Source organism: Plasmodium inui, assembly GCF_000524495.1.
Source record: "Plasmodium inui San Antonio 1 unplaced genomic scaffold supercont1.12, whole genome shotgun sequence".
Lineage (NCBI taxonomy): Eukaryota > Apicomplexa > Aconoidasida > Haemosporida > Plasmodiidae > Plasmodium > Plasmodium inui.
In genome coordinates this window covers 420562-431336 of record NW_008481846.1, presented here as the reverse complement: position 1 = coordinate 431336, position 10775 = coordinate 420562, and the positions used below count along the sequence as shown (strand labels likewise).

Genomic DNA, 10775 nt, shown 5'->3' with positions numbered 1-10775 from the left:
GGTTGGCTGTCCTGTTTGCTATATTTCCCCTTTTTATTTTATTTATTTTTGCGTGTCTGTTTTATAGGCCCGCGTTTGGCCTTTCTTTCCCTTTTTTCTTTTTTTTTCCCCCTTGGTGCCCTTTTCCTTCCACACTTTCGCTGTTTACTTCGTGTGTGGAATGTTGCCTGTTTCTATCGTGCTGATACTCCACTGGTTTGAAAAAGAAATGGGAACAAAAAAAATTTCAAGAGAGTTAGGCACGGACGTATGGATTGTGGGAATCTTTCATTTGCAACGGTTGGAAGAACATGACAAAGGAGCTTGCGTTCGAATTTGTACTGACGCTGCTGTAGACGTTCGCCTCGGCACTAGGAGTTAACTTTCTCATGGGCCCCTGCGTCAACATTGACATCCACGTTTGCGCTGGCCTTCGCGTTTGCGTTAGCACTTTCTCTGGCACTGCAAACTCACAGTATCGTTTTCATCGCTTCAGCATTGTCACCAAGTAAAGCTGAAAGGGGGGATGATGATCTGAACTGAGTTTTTTCCTCTAATATGTTTCAAATTTCCCACGAAAAAGGCGAAATGCATGCAATGATACAGTCATGCTGAGCGGTATTGTTTTTTTATGAAACCCATTTCCCCTTTGGGGGTTTCTTTTAATGAAAAAAAAGAAAAAAATTAAAATAAAATATTACTACGTTACAAATGCTGAACATGTGACGAGCGGTTGAGGAACAAATGAAGAATTCAAACCAGGGGGGAGAAAAAATGAGCTGGGAAAAAAAGCAGGCTGCGGAGAACACGAAAAATGAGAAAAAAAAAAAAAAAACACATACATACATATACACAAATATATGTGCGTTCATTCCAGCCCTGTTTATGTATATAATAATATCCTCTTTACTAGGCGCGAAAATGGGCTAAAAATGCCGGCGAGGCAAAGGTCGATGAAGTAAACGCGAAGCCAAAATGTACGTTCGCGAAAGGAGGTTCTCCATGCAGTAAATACTTGGGGCAATAAGAACAAGCAGCGCATATCTTTGGCCCTTTCTCCTTCCAAAGGAATTTCCCAGCAAGAGTACAAAAGAAAAAAAAAAAATGGAAAAATGTTTCCTTTTCTGAGGGGAATACATCCAAGCGGAAAATTTTCCAAGCAGTTAAATGGTTAAATGGTTAAATGGCTAAATAAATTAACGTGCGTATGCGCCTATATGGGATCATACGCGCATTGGGTATTGTATACATAACCGTATAAGGACCATTGTGGGGCAAGATTTTCGGCACGGCTATTCCTTGCATTGAGCCATACCCATCACATGGGTGGGATCGACCTGGCAACAGCTCTAAGTCGGCATTTTCCAATATGCTACATACTCGCATAATCCCTTTTTTCTGCCAAAGTTACCCGCTAAGGGAGAGTCTAAAGTGCTCATAAAAAAAACATCACATTTGAGGCGCAACTAATCATTGGTCTGTGTGTATGCTCTAAAGGGTCGTTATGGAAAGATTGGATCATAGTAGTCGTCTACTCAGTGGCTGCCACGAGAGAGCGCACAAGAAGGAGTGCTCCCCTTTCCCCCGTCTGTATGGATGTACATGCATATGAAGAACATATACATTTGACACTTTCCCACCTGTAACGCGCGGCGTGCATTCGCCTCCTGTCCCATGAGATATGACAAGGCAATTTAAATACAAAATAATCTGCCCTGAACTCCAAAAGGAAGAAGTCACATGTAGAAAAAAATGTGCACAGGTGACCACAACAGTGAAAAAAATAAGAGGTTTATTGTTTGCGTTTTTTTTCTTTCTGTTTTTTTTTTTTTTTTTTTTTTTATCCTATTCGCGGCACATGTAATTGCGCTTCCCAGCCAAGAACGGAAAAGCACACGAAAGGTAACAAAGGGGAATGATAAACTGTACGGCGACACGTAGTGCGCAATTGTGGGTGAAGCGGTGCCGCGATGAGATGTGGCGCAACACAAACGACCTTGTGATCATGCTGTCATTGTAATTGTCACCATGTTCTGATTGTACCTCCGAACCTGCTGATTGTATTTGTGAAGTCCCCATCCCGTGGCGGCTCCCTCCTTGGTCCACTTCACTCATTCTGAGGCGCATTGGCCTCCCCGAACAGCATAACCAGCGTGCCTCCATCTGTTACCACCTTCACAATGGAGAAGTACAAACAAATCCTGGCCAAACTAAAGTGGCACAAAAACCGAAGCTGCGAAAAGTACCAGTTTGGGATCTTCCAAATTGACAAGCGGGAAGTGTTCATAACGACGGACCACTCGTATGGGTTTGTTAACAACAAGCCACTTCTACCTGGACACATCCTACTGACCACATTAAAAAGGAAAGAAAAATATAACGATCTCGAAATAGACGAAATTATAGACATCAATTTGTTGTCAAATTTTATGTGCCATGTTATGGGTGCCCTACACAACACAACGGATTTCTCTATAGCTATACAGGATGGGAAGGATGCAGGGCAAACGGTGGATCAGCTGCACATTCATATAATTCCCAGGAAAGGAGGCGACTATCAGAATAATGACAACATATATAAAGACATGAACAGATTGAATTGGGGATACGGACGAGATGTCGTGTGTTCCGCTTGCAAACATTTGGTGAATGTCCCGTCGAAGGGTCCAGTTGATGAGACCTTCAAATTGGAAGAATTCAAGTAAGGCCCGAAAAGGAGGCGGCGGGGTTGCATTTTTTTTTTTTTTTTTTGTATCACTTCATACGTGACGTAAACTACCTTTACCATGCTCACCATTGTGAGTGCTCCCATTCTTGCGATTTTTTTCTTTTTTTTTTTTTTTTTTTTGCTCAGCACTGCCCTGAGATCCATCGACGAAATGGAAGTAGAAGCAAACACGATAAGGTCTTACATCGAAATCAATTTTGCGTCACCTTGAGCGCTGCGTTCACGCGCCCGACGTCGCTACTTATGTACCATACGGGTGGGTATATGCCCGTCGAAGGTGCCACACCTACGTTGTAATTGTGTCCGCCCTTTGCGTACTTCCTGCATTCTACGCACATTACGCAATTTACTCGCTTTTTGGAGGGGCTTCACCTTTGAGAGTCTCGTTAAATGCCCTCATCCGAAATGGCATACCCGACAAAGAACCTACTACGTCGGTGTAAATATGTTCCCTCCTTCACCCTTTTTCGCTACCTAATTGGCAAATTTCTGTCGCTGCACGAATCGGCACGGGTGAACCGTTCGAATGGCTACACAGTAGGGGAGAATACACGCTGGTGAGAAGCCAATGAATATTTTGTTTTCTCCTCTTCTTTCTACTTTTTTTTTTTACCTTTTTTTTGCCTTTTTTTTTCGCATAACTGCGCGAGGGGAATGTTTCCTTTATTGACAACTGTATGGAGCACCTTGCCCCCTTAGGAACACTTCGCGGAGTTGTTCCAGCCTGAAGGGCTCGCCGCGACATGGGATAGTATAGGCACGAGGAAGGAGCCACCCTCAGCAGGAAAACCATCCTCCGTAGAGGCTTCCTCCGAGCAGCTGCGTACTGGCCGAACCGTCCACCATGTCCGCGACACACACGGAAAAAGAGGCCCGTTTCTAACGCAAAAATGCCAATTTACCTGCTGCTGCTTGTCGGGATTACCCTCTCCCCCCTATGTGCACATAAAGGGGAGGCAACCGCCAGGTACAGCTACATAACAAGCAGAAACAACGTACCAGTGGGGAGATTAAGAAATCTAAAAAAATCCAGAACGAAGTTGCTCCTTTCACCCGGTGAACACAACGAACACGGGATCAGAATCCCGTCGTTGTTACTCTCCAAGAGAATCATATTTCTGTCATCTCCAGTGTATCCCCACATCTCCGAGCAGATAATCTCACAGCTCCTCTACCTGGAGTATGAGTCCAAAAGAAAACCCATCCATCTATACATTAACAGTACAGGCGATTTAGAAAACAATAAAATTATAAACCTTAATGGAATCACAGATGTCATATCGATCATCGATGTGATTGATTACATCTCGTCTGATGTGTACACATACTGTTTGGGAAAGGCATATGGCATTTCCTGCATTTTGGCTAGCAGTGGGAAAAAGGGGTTTCGCTTTTCGCTGAAAAACTCCTCCTTCTGTTTGAACCAATCCTACTCGGTTATCCCCTTCAATCAAGCCACCAACATAGAAATACAGAACAAGGAAATTATGAACACGAAGAGGAAGGTCGTCGAGATTATTGCCAACAACACGGGGAAGGAGAAGAGCCACATCGAGCGCATTTTGGAGAGGGACAGGTACTTCAGCGCCACGGAGGCTGTGGAATTCAACTTGGTGGATCACATCCTCGAGAAGGAGTAGCGAGGGCGGAGGTACCTGTGGGGCGGCACCACTGTTTAGAGGCACCCTTGGTAGAGACACCGCAAAAAAGTGACCGCTTTACCCCCTCCCCCGGAAAATATGCTCGCAAAGAGGCTGCTCCCAACCGCGCGTGGATCGCAGAACCTTGCCACGTACAACCTGCTCAGGACAACATGGCTAATCGCCTGGGCAAGGAAACTCTACTCGCACGAACGGAGCAGCAATTTTGGCAAAAAAAAAGCGCAAAATGGGACTAAACAAATCAGGAAGGGAGACATCAACTCGATTGAACACCCCAAGGACGACAAACCATCTAACTTTCCAAAGCGCGATGGAGGGTCAAAAGGAATACTCGCCAATTTGGTAAGCAAAAATGGAAACAAACAAATGACAAGGGAGTTGCCCAATTTAGTGCTTGCACTTCTGCAGGAAAAATTCTCCCTGCAGTCAGAAAAAGAAACTCTAATAGATCAGTACAGACAAATTGTGTGTGAACGTTTCGAAGGGGGATCCCAGAATAGTGCAGATAAAAACGACGCCCTGAATTTTTCGGACATTTTTGCCACCCTGTATTTGTGTTACGTGGAAAAAATATTCGACTTGGACTTCGTGACCAAAGTGAATTCCGCGCTGGAAGTGCTGCTCAGCGGGGTGGGCGGCAAAGGAGATCAAATGGATCAGAGGGGTAATCGCGGTTATCGTGGCGATCGCGTTGAGGGTGAGAAAGACGGGCTAAACGAAGCCACAATCAACTACTGCATGATGATGTTCCACTACTTATCCTCTTTGAATGTCAAAAATGTAACATTGTGCAACCAGGTGAGAAACTATATCGTAAACAACGAGGTGCCCCCCCTGGTGATCTACCATTACCTGGAATGCCTCAGCCTGCTAGCCGACTCCACCGACAGAAGCGGCAAGCATAGTCTGCGCGATTATGTTTTGCCCGTCGTAGAAATCTTCTTGGAGAACTTTTACAACTTCAACAATTATCTTTTGCTGCGCATTTTGCACTTTCTACATAAACTGAACTTTATGGACGCAGAACTGTTTCTGCTGCTGACAAGGAAGATAAATAAAAATGTGTATCTAGAGAATGCCAACCGCTTTGAGTTGTGCTTGCTCGCGCGTACGTACGCCCTGTACAAGAAGGAAAACATTACATTTAATAATTACCTGTGTGAAGATTTGATGCGCAGCTTGACCAAGTATGAGGACAACTTTCAGGGAGACGAGGGTGGCCCGGTTAGCAGTCAAGTTGGCAGCAAAGTTAGCGGAGAAGTTGGCAGCCAAGTTGGCACCACTCCTGAAGAGTCTTCCCCCTTGCCGCAAGAAAGCGAACTCGCCATCCCCCCCGATGTACTTCAAATTGAAAACGTGAACCGACAGAACTACACCCTCTTTAGGCACCCCCTGTACAACGACGGGTTGAACTTCTACGCCTTCTTCGTTGAGGCGAAGACAAGCAACAGGGAGAAGTGCTTCGAACGGAAAAACAATTTGAACGTGACTTTTGTAAGCGGTAATGCTAACGAGATGGATCGCCAAGGGACAAGTGCACACATGTCCGAGTGGCACAAGCTATTCCTTTACAATGAATATAAAGAGAAGGATATCAGAAATGAACCATTCGTTAAATTGGACAAGACGAAAAAGGGAGATCGAAAAATGGTTGAAGCGTACAATCAATCATTAGCAGAAAATCTGCACTTCCAATTTAGTCATAAGAAAATTGCACAACTGTTTGAACAGGTCAGCGAACGTATGGATAACGTCAAAGTGAACTTCACGGTCGATGCGGAGGGACCCACACAAATGGATGAAGAAGCTATTCACCAATATAGGAAAAAAATTCTTTATGTCGAAAATTATTACATTGGTCATATATTTCACCTAGTAGATTCTTTACTATCTTTGAAGGCACACCACAATTGTGCCACATTCAAAAAAATGGAAAATAAAATTCTGAATGCTATAAAAAATAATGAACTGTACATAATTGACAATTTTGACAGTGAGGAAATTAAAAGTCTCTTAATTTTCTTATCGCATACAAATAGGAATTACAAAGAGGCATTTATTTACGGCCTGACACATCGAATGGTGGATCTGTACATTAATAACTTGTGTCATCCCAGCACACTGTCCACATTTTTTCATTTTTTGTTGAATTTTACAAAACACAGAGTTGTTAAGAAGAACAGATTTAACCACACCATAAGGAATGTCATATATAATAGCTATTCCTGGCTGAATGACAATAAAAGCTTTTTAAATATGACCGCTGGTATCGATGCGAAGAACTGGGAGGAAAAAGAAAACAGTAACACGCGTCGCGCTATCAAAGCGAAAAATTACTCCCTGCTCCAAGTTCTCACCATACATGTGTGCAAAAATGTCTATTTTATGAGCCTCTCAACGCTAGCTTCCCTACTCAGATCAATGTCCTACTTGTCCTTCCCCGATCCGAATTTTTTTAATGTATTCATACCTCTGTTTATGAAACACATGGCAGATCTCAGCAACGTAGACATTTTGAACATAACTCAGGTGAGCGGATTGGCGCGCTCAGGAGATCGCAAAGAGGCACATGTGTGCGTGTATAGATATACTTACATATTGTGAGTTTGAGAGCGAGCACCATCACCCCAACTTCACACCTGCTTCCACAAACCGAGCAGTTTTGACGAATACCCCATTTCACCGCTCACCCCCCCGTGCAGGCCTACAACAAGCAGAAGATCCAAAACAAATATTTCTACTACTTGCTGGCGAAGCAGTACCAGGGCAACCGTTCGGAGGAAACGAAAAATGTCGACCAGAAGATTAAGCTGGTTGGCTAGCCAAACTGAAATAAAAAAAAAAGAAAAAAATATTCCACGTTCAGGAAGTTTTGATATATTTAATTTGCTTCCTCCACGGCGCAGATAGTTTGTGTGCAAACAGTGGAGAGATGCGTACCTCCACAGTAGGACAAACGTGTGATGATTTTTTTCAATATGATGGAGCAGGAAACTACTGGTGATCCGGCGCGGTAACGTCTACGCGGCAACGTTTAGATGCCTTCTCTTTGCAAGCGGAAGTTTTCCGGTACAAAACAGACCAAATAGGACGGAGAGCGCTACGAAACGGCCACATCATTTGTCTCACGACTCTCACGCGCAACTGCTTTGATTTAAAAATCGGCACGATGTTACCTGGATGACGTTGCGGTTAGCGGTGCGTTGCTCTTATACCAGCGCCACATGTGTGTGTACATAACCACATTGTACGAATTGCGCGAATTGCACGAATGTGCCCTTTCCACCACTCTGGGAAGAGAAAACTGCTTCCTATTCTGATGGGCATGCCATTTTGCTCATTTTTTTCTTCTTTTTTTTGTCTCTTCAAATTGCAACAAAATGGGAGTACCCACTACCCCATAAGCTTTCTTAAACGGTAACAAAAAAAGAAAAAATGTTTCCACGGGGCAGTGGCTCATGTGTCCCCAATAAGGCAGTGAGAACATTGGACAAAGTGAGGGGGGAGATCACCGACCCCAGGCGTGCTGCACATATGGGAGGAGTTATATCTCACAAGTTTGGGTGCCTCCAAGAAATACCCCCTTTTGATGTTACTCTGTGCGCAACGCGGTGAAGCGGCTCATTAAAATGGTTCACTACAGAATGGCACTATGAACCGAAGAAGGCATCGATTGTTGCGTTCTCCATAGATCCACCATCGAAATTTTCACCAAAACTGCACGTCCGCTAGTTACGCGCATAAATAACCTTTTCACTAAAAGGGAGCAAACAGCTGGTAAGTACAAATGCTTTTAGTTCCCTCCATATAAAAAAAACAAAGGCGTTAATGCAATTTAATGCAATTCCATGTGACAATTAAAACAACCACATAACATCATTCAGGAATACACACGGGAAAAAGAGAATGAGGGAACTTAGCTCTCCCTTTTAGGTTGTGTTGAAACCAATGCTATGCATTTTTCCACTTTGCCCAGGGCATTACAGCTGTGCTTCAAAACAGAATGGCGGTCCATTACTCTTCCCAAAATAAATGCCAAGGAAGGGGGCGAATTGGGCTAAGTTGCAGTAGCGCTCAAGTGACAGCTCCTTCCGACGGAACAGCTTTCTTAGTGACGCATTCGGCGGGCACAAACAGGTGAATAAGCGAAGGCGAGGCAAAACGAGAGAAAAATGAACATTATAAAAATGCCACTCATTTATTCATCCCCCTAAACTTTTTCATTTTAACAATTTCTGTTATTACACCTTTTTGCTGTGAATTTTTTTCTTTTTTCCGATACTGATTTAGCTGTGTTTTTCACACTTTAATATTTTTTTGCATTTTTTTTTTTTTTTTGTTTCCGAATTGCCTATCATTTCAGTTTTGCAAAAATGTGTACCTCTTAGTTCCTTTCACCTTCATCGTCCACATTTTTAAATTTGTAAAAAGATCATTTTCTCATGAATACACTTTTTACACATTTTGAAAAGGCTGTAAAGGTAAAGTACGCATGGAATTAACCGAATAAGAAGAAAAAATGGATGAAAATGACGATGTTCCAAAAAAGGGGTAAGTGTGGAAAAAGGAAGTTCATTTATGGATGTATGCATGCGTATGTGTCTATGCGAACGCATTCTGTGCTACAACGCAGAAGAAACAAACCGGTTTGTTTTTTCGATTGCATTCATTTGTGTGAAGAAGGTTGGTATGAACACACTGCCAGTTTTTACACATTGCTCATTATGCGCGTTCGCTTCAAGCGCAGTTAGTAGACTAGCGGTGAAAATGCGTGTGCCAGTTCTTATCCAATCAGTCAGACGGAACGGGGTGGAAGAGAGAAATGCTACCAGAGAAACTCGCTTAGACACCCCCACACGCTAACCTGTGTGCACAGCGCCAGTTGTGCAACCTATGTTCGGAGTAATATTCAGAAGTTCGCTGCACACCTGGTCTCTTTTTCCTTTTCGCTTTCTTATTCTACTTATCTACGTGCTGAAAAATGATGGGGTGGTTCGTCACCATCAGTGCTATCACTAGCTTTGTCACCAACGACGGCGCGATTTCGTTTGCTCGGCTTAGCTTTCGCCTGCCCAATTAGGGTGTGTTTTCCCTCGATGTGGGCGGAAAATACATGCGTTGAAAATACATACGTGCACGCCTTGCCACCTCTCACCCACATTTCAGCAATGAACGGAATAAGAAGAAGGCCATTTTTTCAAATGACGATTTCTCGGGGGAAGACACTTTGATGGAGGTACGGTACCAGTGAAATGAGTCCGCTCATGGGAGAATTATAAACTCTTCTCAGATTGGTCGTTTCGCAATTTTTTTTTTCCTTTTTTGAGCCAAATGTTTTCCTCTTTTTTTTTTTTGCTGGCCAACCCACCAGGACCACCTCCAACTGAGGGAAAAGCTTGCAGAAGACATCGAGATGATAAAGACGGCGCTCAAAAATAACCTCGTTTGTAGCACGTTGAACGACAATGAAATACTGACCCTGTCTAATTATATGCAGTTTTTTGTTTTCAAGGGTGGAGACCTGGTGATAAAGGAGGGGGAGAAAGGTACCGCCGCGAGTACATTGAGTAGAGGTGTATGAATCTGTACGTTTTGTTTATTTTTTTCTGCATTTTCCTTGCGTCTGCTTAAACCGTCCACTTGGTCCGCTTGAGTCGCCCACATACCCACATACACACCCCTCACTCTCGCTCTTCCTCCCGCGCGAAGGCTCCTACTTCTTCATTATAAACAGCGGCAAGTTCGATGTGTACGTGAATAATAAGAAGGTGAAGAGCATGGGGAAGGGGACGTCCTTCGGGGAAGCAGCCCTAATTCACAACACTCAGAGGAGCGCAACGATCATAGCTGAGACGGACGGTACACTCTGGGGTGTGCAGAGGAGTACCTTCAGAGCAACACTAAAGCAATTGTCTAATCGAAATTTTAACGAAAACAGGAGCTTCATCGACTCTGTGTCCGTCTTCGACATGCTAACGGAAGCACAGAAGAATATGATTACCAATGCATGTGTTATTCAGACTTTCAAACCAGGGGAGACAATTGTAAAGCAGGGCGATTATGGCGATGTGTTATATATATTGAAGGAAGGTAAAGCCACAGTTTATATTAACGATAAAGAAATAAGAGTACTTAACAAAGTAATATAACTGAGTGAGGTCCCGTCAGGGGGGGAGCGCCCACGCGCGCAAGGAGGGTGAACACTTGCATTCCTGCTGCCTCCATGTGCACACATAGAGGTGCACCCTTCGGCGCATTGATGCGGCGATGCCATTACATGGAGGATTCCTTCCTCGGTCGCCAAAACATTTAGATGACATTGATGCGTGCCTATTCCAGTTTTGTTCTTTACGGGTTGACCCGCGATTCGAAACAGTGACTCACCCTGTTGAACACGTCCCTAAATA

The 10775-nt window shown here is 43.8% G+C and overlaps 4 protein-coding genes across 4 annotated transcripts in view; all 4 read left to right on the top strand.

Moving 5' to 3' along the window:
- Positions 1-2159: 2159 nt before the first annotated feature.
- C922_03136 (bis(5'-adenosyl)-triphosphatase) lies at positions 2160-2918 on the top strand (the record flags this gene model as incomplete). Its single annotated transcript, XM_008818728.1, has 2 exons — positions 2160-2680; positions 2834-2918. The coding sequence occupies 2 exons, from the start codon at positions 2160-2162 to the stop codon at positions 2916-2918; spliced, it is 606 nt and encodes a 201-aa protein (XP_008816950.1).
- Positions 2919-3597: 679 nt separating this feature from the next.
- On the top strand, positions 3598-4347 carry C922_03135 (ATP-dependent Clp protease, protease subunit; the record flags this gene model as incomplete). Its single annotated transcript, XM_008818727.1, has 1 exon — positions 3598-4347. The coding sequence occupies one exon, from the start codon at positions 3598-3600 to the stop codon at positions 4345-4347; it is 750 nt and encodes a 249-aa protein (XP_008816949.1).
- Positions 4348-4446: 99 nt separating this feature from the next.
- On the top strand, positions 4447-7190 carry C922_03134 (hypothetical protein; the record flags this gene model as incomplete). The annotated part of the gene is made up of 2 exons (XM_008818726.1): positions 4447-6897; positions 7071-7190. 2 exons carry the CDS (start codon positions 4447-4449, stop codon positions 7188-7190), a joined length of 2571 nt encoding a protein of 856 aa, XP_008816948.1.
- A 1697-nt stretch (positions 7191-8887) lies between these two features.
- The window catches only part of C922_03133 (AGC/AGC-SAR/CILIATE-E2B protein kinase), a gene marked incomplete at both ends in the record, with an annotated part of 3911 nt that continues 2023 nt past the window's right edge, over positions 8888-10775 (top strand). The window contains 4 exons of the mRNA XM_008818725.1: positions 8888-8919; positions 9535-9604; positions 9740-9914; positions 10078-10508. Of these exons, the coding sequence (XP_008816947.1) occupies positions 8888-8919; positions 9535-9604; positions 9740-9914; positions 10078-10508 (708 nt within the window). The remainder of the gene's footprint in view (positions 8920-9534; positions 9605-9739; positions 9915-10077; positions 10509-10775) is intronic.